This window comes from Electrophorus electricus, chromosome 14, assembly GCF_041902795.1.
Source record: "Electrophorus electricus isolate QZ-2024a chromosome 14, ASM4190279v1, whole genome shotgun sequence".
In the NCBI taxonomy this organism is placed as follows: domain Eukaryota; kingdom Metazoa; phylum Chordata; class Actinopteri; order Gymnotiformes; family Gymnotidae; genus Electrophorus; species Electrophorus electricus.
Window position 1 is genome coordinate 13803680 of NC_137510.1, and position 15506 is coordinate 13819185.

At 38.2% G+C, this 15506-nt stretch overlaps 1 protein-coding gene across 3 annotated transcripts; it reads left to right on the plus strand.

Moving 5' to 3' along the window:
• Positions 1-73: 73 nt before the first annotated feature.
• Positions 74-15484, plus strand: zgc:113232 (uncharacterized). 3 transcript variants are annotated; one of them, XM_027002452.3, is made up of 26 exons: positions 74-211; positions 572-832; positions 3759-3843; positions 4002-4070; positions 5145-5416; positions 5494-5547; positions 5646-5699; positions 5789-5842; positions 5922-5975; positions 7457-7510; positions 7914-7967; positions 8216-8269; positions 8371-8424; positions 8523-8567; positions 8796-8849; positions 8936-8989; positions 9144-9197; positions 9819-9890; positions 11296-11331; positions 11556-11600; positions 11728-11760; positions 12307-12453; positions 13381-13557; positions 13712-13802; positions 13908-13985; positions 14852-15484. In XM_027002452.3, exons 2-26 carry the CDS (start codon positions 812-814, stop codon positions 15055-15057), a joined length of 1971 nt encoding a protein of 656 aa, XP_026858253.2. In that variant the 5' UTR covers positions 74-211; positions 572-811; the 3' UTR covers positions 15058-15484. The 3 variants fall into 3 exon arrangements, with proteins under 3 accessions (XP_026858253.2, XP_081553065.1, XP_081553064.1); XM_081696939.1 differs by lacking the exon at positions 4002-4070 and having other exon boundaries at positions 152-1150; XM_081696938.1 differs by lacking the exon at positions 4002-4070 and having other exon boundaries at positions 152-832.
• The last annotated feature ends 22 nt before the right edge of the window (positions 15485-15506 follow it).

Consider the following 15506-nt stretch of genomic DNA (forward strand, 5'->3'; position numbering starts at 1 on the left):
TGCTGTTTTTTAAATTTATTTCTCCTCAATTATTCTTATAATTCATATTATATGATGCATGTCATATGACAGTGTTTAGTGTAATCTCTTGGCTGTTGTAGTTGTTTTTACACAATACTAAAGCTCTGGTTTGAATATGTGATGGCACATTTCTCCCAGCCACAAAACCCCTGGTTGAGTGTGCCTGGCCTGGCCATACATATTTTGGGAGGTAAGCCATGGTTACTGGTCCTCCACATTTACATATCTGTCCACTTGCATGTGTGAGATTTTACTTATAGTGGGTGGATTTACTGTCCCATGCTGGCTATGCTGCCTAAAATTAAGTTAATTTTGTTAGCTGATATTGAAAGGAAGAAAAGCTGGTAAAAGCTTTTTCATGAATCATTTTGAATACTGTCCTGTGATTGTGAAAAGTATATCTTAAAAACAAACAAACAAAATACAGATTGGACAATCAGGTTCAATAAGTTACCCTTTTTATCATCAATGTTGAAAATACTATGCATCTCCTGCCCACAGTCTACAAGCATTTCTCATGGGGGCGGGGGGTTTGGTATTTCTCACCCAGCTGAGGAGAGGAGGGAGCCTGGGACACCCTGGTAAGGGCCCAGCAGATCTGCATGGCTGTCTCAGCACAGGGGCACTGGCACCGTGGGTGGGGAGGGAGAATGCTGTGAGAAGCACTGCCAGTCTTACACTCGTGCGCACACAGCCTGAGACTGAGCCTGTGAGCCTGCATTCGGAGTGACAGGCCCCTCTGTGGACCTTGCAGACGTGAGAGAATCCAGAGCAGGAAGGGCCACTGGCCATGGCAAACTCCAGGGTGAAGGTGAGCGAGAGGAGCTCTTCAGTGCATGATCACAAACTGAAGATGTTGCATCAGATTCAAATTCTATTGTTCAAATTAGATGCTTTGCAAGATACGGGATTATTAATTCCACCTTTGCATGTGAAGTGTAGTGTCATGGATTTAACTTTATATGATCTTAAGAGCAAAAACGGAAATGTATGCATGTGCTTGTGTGTACTGTTCATTTAAATTATTCTCACATAATGTTATCAGTGCTAATGTAACAGTGCTTGTCTTATTTTGCCTTAGACAAATTAATGTTATTGTCTGCGTGGAGCGGCATACAAGATCTTGATTGTAAGACATTCAGTACTTTGAGTTCTACTTGTTCCAATACAGGATAAAGTGAAATATTGGCTCAGTCTTTTAAATTAGTTTTTTTTATTCATGGTTTGTCTAATTGCAAAAAGCATCCAGCATGTTCTCAAGAATTGTCTTTTTCTCCAATAATTTTTTACTAGTTTATAGTAGTTGAAGTGTTATATCAGGTTCTGTTGCTGGTTGAATGTATATCGCACAGTTCTGTAAGTGGCTCCTTAGTTTTCAGTAAGGGGTGGTGAGCACTGGCACATAGGTGGAGAACTTAGAGAAGTAAGAGAGTGCATGTATCCCACACTGCACCTCTTTGTCCCAGAGGGCCTGTGGGTTGATGAGAGCCCTTGATGGAGTCCACAATCTCCACCTCTCACTCTAACCTCTTGGACTGACAGGAGTAATGTAACTTAACAGTAATGAATGGACCTCGTAACTTTAAACAGCAAACAAAGGTCTTCATCCTCTACTCTCAACTCAGCTGTTAAATATCAAGAGTTTAAACATAACCTGTCTTTGACTATATGGAAAGATAATATTGGTCAATAATATTTTTTCTTTCAGCAAAAACACCTTTATTGTACATTTTTTTACTCTAAATCCAAATATGTTTTCAAAATTTTTCTATCTCTATTTCTATTAGATTCCCCCCCCCCCCCCCACTAGTATACTCACATGCCATTATATACTCAATGTAAAGCTTTCCATGAAGCTATGCATGATGGAGCCATACCAAAAACAGTTTTGAGTTGAGTGTAAAAAGCACTGTAAGACATCTATTTTTGTTTGTAAAAGTTCAAATTGTGTTGCCCTGTGTAGTCATCCAGTCTTTGTGCTGCAATGGCTTTCAAATGTTTGTCTGGCAAAACCTCGTTCGCATCTACTATATAATGTAAATGACCCATAGAAACATCAAGAAAATGTAGAACAAATCTTTTGTACATCTCTGTGCACCCAGGAGTGAAAAGCTGTGTGCATGCATGAGAAAGAAAGTGATACTGAAAACAAAAAGTTGTAATGGTGTAGAAATGGGTCCCCAGACATTCTGGTCCGGAATGTAAGAGCAGGCTGAGAATTATTGTAAATCATGAGGGTAGGACTGTAAGACTGCCACTTGGCAGTGATCTAAATGAGATCAGACAAAAATACAAAAGTCTGCCTTTGTTTCTTAACAAAGGAGCATTTTTAAATATTTTAGGCCTGTACTGCATATCTGCTTACTAGTAATGATCTTAATTCTACAAATGGAAAAACTAAAGAAGAGTGTTTCAGTCCTCATTTTCCCCAGTGCTCACATACATAACACTCTTTGTCAATTCTCTGGTGGACTTCCACTCTAAACCTAAATAAAGATGAGCAACATTGTAGGAGGCCATTCATATCACAAACTTCTCTTGGCAAGGCAGTGCATATTACATGTTAGGATACTCATTTTGATGTTATCTGACAGGAATGCATGGAATGACTCAGAGATTAATATTAGCTCTATCCAGTAGGGGGAGACATCCAGTCTTATTTATATCTTCATCCTGCAATGGTCTTTCTTGGAAAAAAAAAAGTCATTCTGGCATTAGTGTTCAAATGAATATTCCAGTATATATTTTCCTCAACCTGTAATTGCTGTTGGATTAAGTTCAGTGGAAGTTGTAGATATCAGTCTAACCAAGAGGTCATTTCCCCAGTTAAATACAGGAATATGTGCCTGTAAATGTCAAAGTGAGCAAATATACACATTACACAGCAATACATTTTACTTACTAATGGCATAATAGCTGACAATATGATACCATTTGTCAAAATATTGCTCTTATAAGATGTAGTTATATCTGCTGTCAAAATACAGGAAAGCTCTAGTACTGACTTACAGTTACTCTAAGATGAGGCGATATGTTAGCATTTACTCTTCCTAATTATTCCTGCGATAGAATAATATTCAATGAATGTGTCATTTAACGTCATATATATTATACCAACTTTAATTCTACAAATAAACACTATCAGTGTGACAGAATGAAAACAGCTGCATGCATCATTATAGTTGAGTGAGGAAATAGATTCATCAACATTATAATGTTAAAACATTTAACATTTTAGGTCTTGTGGCCAAAATATTGATAAGCTTATTTATAAAATTACACTGTATGATGTGGTTCAGTGTAAGAGCAGTTAATAGGATTAAGCAAGCAATATTTCAAATTAACACTTTTTGTCAACAATGAAAATGGAGACAAATTAATGCATAAATGATTCAATGAAATGAATACAGTATTTACACAGAAGGAACCTTGGTATATCTTATAGCAGCATATAAATGTTTAAAGTGTATAAAATGCCTATGTGCATTATTATATTATATAAAACTATATTAATTAGTCACACATGTAAGTTTTCTGTCTTCTGCTATGTAATGTAGTGGGCATTTTTCTTCTCTCTTTCTGGGGTTTCACATTATAGCTTTGTGTCTTCTGTGGCTGCTCCCAGTTTCCATGTGTCCCAGTTTCCTTAAAACACTGGGTGGGATAGGAGGAGGAGAATGGCCATAGGTGCGTGCTGTGTAAGTTTGATGGTGTCTGTGTTCCTCTGTGGCTGTCAGGTGTGGGCTGTGTCTCTAAGCACAGTGCTACTGCTGTGTGTGCTCCATTGCAAGGCCCAGGATGACTACTCTGGCTACCCCTCAGGTCAGAGTCCACAACAGATAGATCTGCAGAAAATGAGCAAACTAAAGCTTTGTAAACCTGCATAAAATCAAGCTGTATCCACTTAGCATCATTCATCATCATCCTTAACACATGCAATTTAATAAATAAAACCATTATTTCCCCATTGGATTACTTAGGTGATGAACATACATATGAAGGCTCCTTAGTCAATGGATATGATGAACACTCTGGATATACACAGCCTGGTAGGGTCATGCCAACTGTTTGTTTTTGTTTGTTTGTTTTAATCTGCAGAATGTTGGCATAGACATGTGAGTGTTCTAATACTGCATTACAAATAAAATCCATCAACAACTTTACCAGTAGCAATAAATAAATAGCTCAACCATTCTAACATGGCTAACAGTGACTTGTAGCTACTAATAAGCATGTCATTTGAATAATGCTAATAGGCAGCTATTTTTTATTCATCATTTTTAAACTATTAAACTCCTTTAAAGCAGTATTCTCTCACTGCCTGACTATATCTGTTTTAGCCTTTGTTTCAGATGACCAAATATATTTCCATAGCTACTGTTATCATTGCATTTAATATTCCTAATATTTTGTCAAGTTTTGATGAAAATTTGAACTTGATGTGCATAATAAGACACAATGCAGATAGACAACATCCATCAATTCCGAATATATGTCTTGTTTATTGGAATTAGACAACTCTTTCATAAAGGTTCTGTAAAGAAACATAAAAAATCATTCCACAAGGTTAAATTTTATTCACAAACCAAATATTGGGGCATATGTATGTCACATTACCATTTCATCTTAACAAATGAGTATTGAAACTTATTTAAGGCAGCAGCTATTTAGGACTAAATGTATCACAGAAGTCTGTTTTGATTGATGTATATGTTTGTTCTTTGATCAGTGCCAATATTTCAGCTGTATATGTATTCATTTAATTAATTATAGCAAAAAGAAGTTATGATCTCTAGGCTAATATATGCTTTATCATGATGTATGTATTTGAAATCAAAATGTACAGTGTGGGCTATTATTGCAAAGGATTAAAGTATATGGAAACTCCTTTTATCTCCACTCATGATATGGAAGTAGCCTGCACTTGCCTGTTACTCAGTAACAACTGCATCTGTCTCTAAATCTGATGGGTATTGATGCCCACAACTTATTAACTCCTACCCTTCTGTTTATTATTTCACTTGTATTTGTTCTGTATTAATGGACCTAGTAATCTCTTTCTGGAGAGTAATATGAGCCAGCCAGTCTACCAGTCTCACAGTCCCTTTTCAATGCATTTCAAGTGGACTACCCTCCAGAGCCCACACACACCTACGAGGACGAGCAGTCTGCATCTGCATATGACCCCTATGGCCATGCTCCAACAGTGGTCACCATGCTCACAGAGGAGGCCTACCCTTATGCCACTACCACAGACACATATGGCTATGCCAAAGAAGTGACCACCCTGACCACGGAGGTGCCATTTGAAGGGGATGCCTCATTGGTGGAAGGACCCACTGAGTGTGACTGTGAGCCAGGAGAGCCTGGGTTTGCGGGCTTTGCTGGGCCGAAGGTAGGTCATCTCAGTAACAGCAGGTTTGGCAGCTCTGGTTTTGTCTTTATACATTATTAATAGCTTTTTGTTGTTAGGGGTCCAAAGGGCCTCAAGGAAAACAGGGATTCCCAGGGGCTCAAGGAAGAGAGGTAAGTGGTCTGAACTTTGATCTGCTCTGTACATCAGACCCTGATTTAAAAAAAAATCTTTAGTAGCTTCCGATGACTATCCTTTGTCGTGTTGTTAGGGCTACAAAGGAACTAAAGGTGTTCGAGGCCGGGGGGGTGACACAGGCCCCCTGGTGAGCTGCTTACCCTCCATATCCTTTTTTAAGAGTTGAGTCATTTGTAGATACAGGCTTCCTCTCCAATTCCTGCTTTCTCTCTTTAGGGTGACCCTGGGCCTGATGGAGAGGATGGTGAATCTGGTTTCTCTGGTGCAATGGTGAGTGGAGAAGAGTCCAGCACCATAGACTTGTATTCTTTTGGAGTGTCTTACACATGTTCTAATTCCCTTTCTGTAGGGGTTACCTGGGCTGCCTGGAGACCCAGGTGAGAGAGGAGAATCTGGATTAAAGGTAATGCAGTTACCTTGAATCACTCTTGTGAGGAGGTAACCCCATTAGTAAAGCTTGTATGTAAAAAAAATGTATATGTGTTTATGAACACTGGGTGAACATTTATTAGAACACCTACTACATGGCTGTGCCTAATTGATAACCCTACATTGTTACAGTCAATTAAAAATTGTAATCCACCATTTGTATCACTATTGCACTTTAAATTTAGGTGACTGTGCTGTCCTTTTTCAGGAGTGACCTTGATTTGGCCAAAGGGCAAGTGTTAGATTTAAGATTGTAATTGTCCTTATAAATAATGTTTGTGCAAACAGTTATGAATACCGTGGCATTGTTGTTTATGTCAAACAGGCTGGTTTGAGTATTTCAAAAACTACTCATCCTGTAGGAGTTACACAGATAATAGTTTATAAGGTTTATACAAAATGGTGCAAAAAAAAAAAAAAAACATCCACTAAGCTTAAGTTCAGCAGGCAGAAATATGTTGATGAGAGAAGTCAGAAAAGAATGGCCAGACAGAAATGCTGATAGGAAGGCTATGGTAACTCAAATTAACACTGTCTCCAACCCTGGTTAGCAGAAAAGCATCTCAGAACAAATAGTATGTCAAACATTGAGGTGGATGAGTTACAACAGCAGAAGACCAAACCACATTTCACTCATGTCACCTAAGAACAGAAATCTGTTGTTACAGTAGGCACAACCATACCGAAACTGGACAGTTAAAGATCTGAAATACATTGCCTGGCCTGATGAATCTTGATTTCTGCTGTTATATGAAGATGGTGGGGTCAGAATTTAATGTCAACAGCATGAATCCATGGACTCAACTTGCCTTGTATTAACTGTTCAGGCTGCTGGTGGTGTATTGGTATGGGCAATGTTTACTTGGCACACACTGGGCCCTCTAATTTCTAATGAATATAATTTGAATGGCACAGCAGAGTATTGTTGCTGACCATGTGTATCCCTTTATGGCCACAGTTTACTCATCTTATAATGGATAATTCAGCATATAAATGTACCAAGTCACAAACAACAAGTTGTCTCAAACTTGTTCCATAACCATGACAACAAATTGAGTATATTTCACTGGCCAACTCCCTGGCCACCAGCCATAATTCCAATAGAGAACCTTTTGGGGTGTGGTAGATTAGAAGATTTGCAGCATATGTAGCTGGAAGCAGATGAAAGCAGAAAGTAAATGATTTAATTATGCTGTTCTGAGAGAGAATGGTGTTGGTGAGTATATCACCTTCCCTGCTTTCACAACAAGCAACTCACGGGAGAGGTCACAGGAAACATTGCATACATGTGTAGAGAACAAGATAAGTTACCATCGCTTAACTAACATCTCAGTATATACAACTGACTCAAAAAGACAGATAACATATAGGTACAGCCATAGAGTAGTGGTGCCTGATTAAGTGATCACTCGTTATGTGATGAGTAGACTATAAGACTGAGTGTGTCTGTTATAGGGTGATGTAGGCATGGACGGCCCCCGTGGGGGAGTTGGACTTGCAGGAGAGGTGGTGAGTAAACTGAGACATTGAGTCAGAGTGACTCACCCAAGGAATATATGCAGCTTGTTCAGCCTCCAACCATCTCCAATCAGCTGTTTCTCATCAGCATGAACAATGAGGCCAAAATGCCATTTTTATTAAGTGCTTCACTGCCCTATTGATTTTTCTATTTCCTAAAAAACAGAAAATATCACTTAACCAGGACTAGAAAATAAAAATGAACATGGTCTGGGTTGCCACTATATCAAACATACTGTTTAGGGTTTTCTATGAGGGTGCTATTAGTGTTATATCCAACATCCATAACTCTGAACTCTGATATCCCAGCAGTAGTCATAATGATGTGCTTCCCGCTGTCATATACTCCCACTTAGTTCTAAAGTTCACTTCAGTGTTTTCACTTTGATTGTAGGGCCCCGTTGGTCCAATTGGCCCACCAGGAACTGCAGGGGCTAAAGGCATTAAGGTAAACAACTCCCGCATTATTCAGTTTTTTTATTCATGAATAAATTATACCAGTGGAATTCCAAATTATGTCAATTTTTCTAAAGGAAGATTATGCCACATTCATAAGTGTTATTTTTTCCAGAAAAAAGGAACTGAACATACAGATATAAAGATCATGTTGGGATGCTTTCTTGTCCAAAACATGGCTCAAAACTGAAGCAACACTGTATATAAGGAATGATAAACTATACCGAACTACCTTTATAGGGATCCACTGGGAAACCTGGGAAACAGGGACCCCAGGGACGACAAGGACCAAAGGTAGACAGAGTCCTTTTAGATTCTGATTTGATTTGACAATGAACCATATGGTTATGTTGAACCAATCAGTTATGTTGAAATAAATCTTTCTTTCTTTACAGGGTCAGACTGGAGCACCTGGATTTCCTGGAGACATTGGAGAACAGGGTTACATGGTGAGTTAATTGCTATCCTTATCATCTCTTCACACTAACAAATGGGAAATATAACTTTTTTTTAATATGAAACATTCCTTGTTACATGTGTTTTATAGGGCTATCCTGGAATACCAGGGGACAGGGGAGTACACGGACCAAAGGTTATATTTATTTCTTGTTTTTATTATCTCCCAAATCAAAAAATGTAATATTTTTGTCACTGAATAAATAACAAGTATTCAAGTATTAACGCTTAGCTATGATGTTGATAGAAAGCTTTTAAAAATACATTATCCAGTACATACTTTACCAGAAAATAGGAACTGAAATTCAATATTTCAAGAAGAATAACATTTCCTTTCTTCCTTTCTTCACTGTCTCATCTTCAGGGTAGTAAAGGTGTTAGTGGCTTGCCAGGAAGTGATGGAGAACCTGGAGAGGATGTAAGTTTCAGCTTGCAGCTACTATATATTTTATTAAACAGGTCTGGAAGTTTTTAAAATATATTTTCTGGCATGACACCCCCTAGGGACCTCCAGGTGTTCCTGGAATTATTGGGGTTCCTGGGCCAATGGGACCAAAGGTAAAAAATAAAATAAAATAAACATATAGAATCTGAAGTAAAATCTAGCAAACTGATGATCACATTTCATGCCTCTTCAATATTACCTGAAGATCTTTTTTACATGACTTGTGATTTTCTGTGAAGTCTTATTACACCACTCTTCTTTCCTAAGGGCTTGAAAGGAGACCGTGGACAGTGGGGACTTCCCGGCAGAGTAGGCACTAGGGTAGGCCATTCTGCTACGTTCAGCAGGATAAACAGTATAAATGACAGAAAGACTAATACTTGTTTACCATTTGCTTGCTAAATATTTGCTCAGATAGAACACAGACAAAACACATCCAGAAAAACGCATCCAGTTAAAACACATCCAGACACAGAAAATGTCATGTTCTTCTAGTTCTAGCATAAAATCCCCCTATCACATGACATTTGTGAGTATAAGTATGGCACTCTCGGTACTCCCTCTTCCACATACGTGATAAGGGGATTTACAATGTATGAGTGGAAGTGAAACTACCAGCAGTTTCTATTTTTATAGGCCAACATAACTTCCATTTTCAGCAATGTGTGCATGTGTGGGTGTGTGTGGGTGTGTGTGGGCGTGTGTGGAAAGAGAGGGAGAGAGAAAAAGGAAAAGAGAACATTAAGCTTTAGTTTAGAAAATAGTTAATAATCAGTTAAGTAAGTTATAATTTAGTCACAGAAAGAATTCTTTTTTTAATAAAGTTTTTAAAATTAATTGACCTCCCTTTGAAATAAAACGTTATATAAGGAAAAGGTTATAGGGTAGATAAAGATAATCTAAACCTGCTGAACAACTTTTATATTTTTACTGTGGTTTCAGGGTCTACAAGGAGAACCTGGAGATGCTGGAATTCCAGGAAAGCCAGGTCCAAAAGGTCTACAAGGGCAGCCTGTAAGGATCATACCTGACACTTCCTAAAGGAATAACCAATAGTTTCAGTCAGAGTGTACTATAATCTCCAAGATGCATTCCACTCTACAGGGACACTTAGCATTGCCTTTTATTCCCTACATATTAATCACATGAGTTCAGTAAAAGGAACTGTGGTTGATCAAATCCTTTCCTTTTCTTTTTTTCAGTTGGAGAATATGACAGTTTATTTTATTTACTAATGTTGCTAGACTGAACTGTTTCCATGTAAGGTCAATCCTATATTTAGCATATAAAAACAAATATCTGGTTGAAATTGGCTAGACAGCTTGCTATAGATAATATTTACTTCAGGATAACAAACATTAACTAACTAGGTAAAAATTAACAAGCGAAAGTACTTGTCCAGCTAATATGACAACTTTCCTAAAACTCCCACATCATTGATAGTTTTCAGCACAAGTTAAAGTACATTGCAAACTGAAAGTTTTAATTCACTACAGTTTGGAATCTCCCTTAAAATGTTTGAATTTCTTGTGTAGTCCCCTGGAAACTACAATTTAGAATTAGTCATTCAATAATATCATAATTTTACTTATGTTCAGTTGTTCTTATGAGGAAAACAATCTGATATTTATTCATTTATATTTTAGACATTTATTTTTTGTGTGTTGAATTTCATTCTGCTGGTGACAGCACCACCTGGTCATATCACTTTGGTGTTTGCTGTTAGTCACATCTCCCATTTAAAACATTTATTATATTTTTATTTCAGGCTTTCTATCATAAAACGAGAGCAAAAGCATATAACAAATATCAGTTCTTATGTTTATGTATGCATTACAATTGTTGTGGCCTAAACATTTATAATTCTTTCTAATGTGAGAGGGTTGGGGGTTGTATTGGACACTTTTTTTGTTTATTTTTGTTTTGGAGGCTACTTGCACCCGAGTCATTATTTAATTTAACTACTTTGACTTGAGTATCATTTTAGTTTATTACGCCCTTGTTAGCCTATTGAATTATTGTCATGTCTAAACATATCTGAACATTACAATAGACAAATCTCATATTCTATATCACTTTTAGAGCTGTGTGAAATAATATAAGACATTGATAAACTATTTTCCTGATGTACAATTGTATTAAATGATTGTGTAATATATTTTAAATGTTTAATACTAGTCAAATGATTAGCTGAGAAGACACTAATTAATCATCTTATCCTTCTTTTTATATTTCAGTTAAGCTGCCCTCTTATAGACCTGTGATTATTTGTCATTGTGACATGTAGCTGCAGGTCTCTTGTAATTGCTTGACAAAAGTAGAATCTCTAGAGTAATTAAAACATGTATATTTTCTTTAACAATGCTTTGGCTTGGGTACTTGTTAACTTAAATTGACTATCAGAACTCCCATTTTGTAGGGTGCTAAAGGGGAGACTGGACCAGATGGCATTAAGGTAATCTTTAAATTTGCTTTATCTCAGATGCATTTACAGAGGTCATGCTTTATAAGTGTCCTGCCCACACAATTCATAGCACTGGTAAAATTGTGTGACCATGTTTGTGTGATTAGCATGACATTTGAGATGTAGTCAATATCACATGAAACCAGCTGGTTGTTCACATGACATCAGAGATGTCCCATCTTGTGATGAGAATTTCTACTTTTTTTTTTTTCTAGGGAGAAATAGGAAGAAGAGGTGTAAAAGGGCATAAAGGAGAGAGGGTAAGGATGGTGGTATTTGCTTTTTTTCCTGTTGAGATTCGCATCATGTTTTCTCTTCCTGTTTCCATTAGATGTGATGGAGGTTTTGTTTTGTTTTTTTCAACTTTTACTTCCTTTTTCCAAACAGGGAAGTTTAGGCCCCCGTGGTAACAAAGGACAGGTTTGTTGTTTAAGCCTTGTTTATTTAAGTTTTTTTTATGTATTTGCTAACATTGAAACCCTTTTCATCAAATTCTTATTGTGTGTCCAAAAGCTGCAGTCAGTTTGAAATGAGAGCGCAACAGTAGGGTGGTCAGTGTATAAGTAATAGGCCAACATTAAGTCAGTCAGTCTGTAAGAGACAGGCCAACAGTAGGGTGGTCAGTATGTAAATTTAAGCCAACACTAGATTGGTCAGTCTGTAAGTATCTCCTAACAGTAGGGTGTTCAGTCTATAAGTGATAGGCCAACAGTAAGGTGTTCAGTCTGGACGTATAGGCAAACAGTAGGATGGTCAGTCAATAAATGATAGGAAAATAGTAGGGTATTCAGTTTGGTAGTAATAGGGCAGCTGGCATATTCTAGTTCATAAGCTAGTTCTGGAAGGTCATTGGTACTATAAATGTCAGCCATACAACAAAAATATTCTGTATAGTGATTTGCTGTGAATCCTAATTAATAGATAATTTGCTTGTCACTCTGAGTTGTGCAATGTGCATATGTGCAGCAAGGAGAGAAAGGCTACCATGGACCTGCTGGCCATCTTGGTCGGGTGGGACCTCCAGGTGTCCCGGGCCCCAGGGGTGACACTGGTCCTGTTGGTGACCTGGGCGAGAAAGGACACAGTGGACCAAAGGGAGAGCCAGGTGAACCTGTGCGTATCGCAAAGCTCACACATGTCCTTCCTCTGCTGTCAGTCAAGCTCTCCAAGCTTTAAACTAATTATGCAATTATTACATATAAAGAAAGCAGTGACAGTTTTCACAAAAACATTGTAAGACAATGGTAGAGCGAGTATCACCGTATCTCATTTAAAATTAAAGCTACAATGTTTTTGGGAAACAAGGCCCTGAACAAATAATCGAGTGTTGAGCTTTAACACATTTTCAAAATATTCTATATATGTACAATATAAATTATTTGCCCAGTACCCCCATTAGCTCCCAATGCTAATTGCCCTGTAGCGTAATCTAATAAGGTGTTGGTATCTTATATATCTCCCCATCATTTCAAACTGCTGCCCAGACAATGACAGTGTATAGCTCAGCGCTTTTTATGAAGAAAGTTAATCCATCAATTTTGTCTTCCTCACAATTAAAAACTGTATATTGCCAATTAACAGTGGCATGTAGCCAACAACCAACGTGTACTTTAGAACACTAAAAACTGGAGTTTGGGGTGTTTTGAGCAATATTCTAGCAATTTTCAGTTGTCCTAGCAGTTTCAGCAGTCCTAGCAATATCAGATGCACAGGTGACCTTATCAAAGAACAGTTTCTAAATAAGCAGCAATAGAACAAAGAGACCGTTTTAAATGTTGGTAGGGATATGAATATCATGATAAATTATAAATAAAAATAAGATGAAAATACATATATTTCCTTAAACTATAACAGTAATAGTGTAATATGAGCAGTTCTAAGAACCATGCACCTGTTAGTTATTTTATGGCTTGTGTGATGCCTGAGATTCCTGGTCATATTGTGTCAATCAGTAGACAAGATAACAGCTTGGTTGATACAAATAAAACAATTAGTAATTTTCTGGAGTGTCCTGTGTGTTGATCTGCATGTCTTTTGTAGGGTCCTGGACTGACAGATGACCAGGTTTTACAGCTATGTCGAGGTGTGGTCACTGCACAGATCTCCCAGTATGCTGCCTCCATTAGAGCTAAGTGTTCTCAGGGTTGTCCTATCAACAACCGAAGACTAATTGGACCGCCTGGAGCTCAAGGGCTCCCTGGAGATCCAGGCAAATCTGTGAGTGACTAGGCATGCCTAACTTAATACTTAAATGTAACACAGTCAATCAGTCAGTTTTAGAAGTCAAATAAATAAATAAATATCATGTTTGTATTTGGCTTATATTCTATATTTTCCCTAAATGCTTTTTTTCCTTGACATGTCTGCACAGGGCAAAGCTGGCAAACCTGGAGCTAAAGGAGCCAGAGGGCCTCGAGGTGTGACAGGTGTAGAGGGACAGAAAGGAGCAACGGGAGACAGAGGTACTTTCTGATACTAAATCCTTAAGTGTTATAAATACACTGGTGAGCTGACTGACCAGTTTGACCAGTACAACTCTTAAAAATGTGCTCTGATTAATCCTGAAGGTACAAAAGGTCAAAAAGGGCAGCGGGGAAACCCTGGTCAAGGCCTTCCTGGCCATGATGGTCCCCAAGGCCCCAGAGGTAAGATACCTCAAGTTCAAGTTCAAATTCAAAGAGGTTTTATTGTCATTTCAGCTATATACAAGTACACAACAAAAACGAGACAATGTTCCTCCTGGACCATGGTGCAACACAAAACAACAGTACAACAGACAACATGCTACACAAGTGCAAACAGTCCAATATAGTGCAAAAACATTAAACATTAAATAAACAATAATAAATACAGGACAGGACAAATACAAAATGAGTAGACAGTGCAATTAATTAGTCCAATATACAGTACTGGGAATATGTAAAGTGAGTTGTGCATAGGAGTCAGTGAAATGCTATACTGAACTATACAGTCAGTGCTATACAGTCACCGGTAGCAGCCAGAACAGTTCAGAGTACAGTGCTGGTTTAGTACAGTACTCTAGCAGCAAGTAGGATAATGTGCAAGACTGCAACAGGAGTGCATAGTTTATTTGTGTGAGGTTTGACTTCAGCACTAGTCCGATGCAAAACAATGTGTGAGTGTGTGTATGGATATGTATGTATGTGTGTGTGTGTGTGTGTGTGTGTGTGTGACTGTGTATAAGTATGTGTGTTTGTATAAAAGTGCCCATTTTTGGAATCTGAATTTGAATTGGAGTTAGCCAGAGTTCAGGAGTCTAACTAATGGCTTCTGGGAAGAAGCTGTTGCACAGTCTGGAGGTGCGGGACCGGATGCTTCATTTTGTGTGTCGTTTGAGCAGCATTTAAATGTCTGTGCTGATGTTTCCTGACATACTATCAGCCATACCTCAGTACATTTTTGTCGCAGAAGGAACTTTTACTTGGAAATACCATGGCATATTTCATGTTCTTATTGATAATTTATGAGTGAACTCTGCTTTTCCACACAGGGCTGCCAGGCCATCCTGCAGAGCCTAGGAATGGACTTGATGGACCTCCTGGCCCTCGTGGGTTCCCAGGTCCTCTGGGTCAGCCAGGTATGGTTGGTGATGCAGGTGTACCAGGAGTGTGTGAGGCACGGGACTGTAGCATTCATGCGCCGGTTGTACGTAAAGAGCAGGGTCTAGTAAAGGGCCCTCTCAGTACCAAGATCTAAGCACATAAAGGCTGCTGGGGCTTGAAGGATGGCAGTTCCAGTGCATAGCAGTGCTATCCCTGTGGTCTGCTCACTGGTAACAAGGCAGAGCTCAAGTGCACTTTTTTGGAAGACATCACAAGGAGGATGAGAAATGCCAGAGAACTTTTTCACTCTCATTTTAACCATCTCATTCTGATATTTCCTGAGCCTTCTCCCAAGCTAAGACAAATAAATATGACTGAAACTAACTAGGACCAAAATGAAAAACATTTGAGTGTATGAATATAGAAAATGACTTGCACCTCAGTTGGTGAGGAATAACATCTGATTTTGTTCTCAGTATCATAAATGATGTGGATTCATTGCAAATAAAGAGGATATGTAAATAATATTGTAATCTTATGTACATGTACTGTGTTCCTAAATATCACTGATAAACAAATTACTTTTTCCAAACTGCGCTGTGA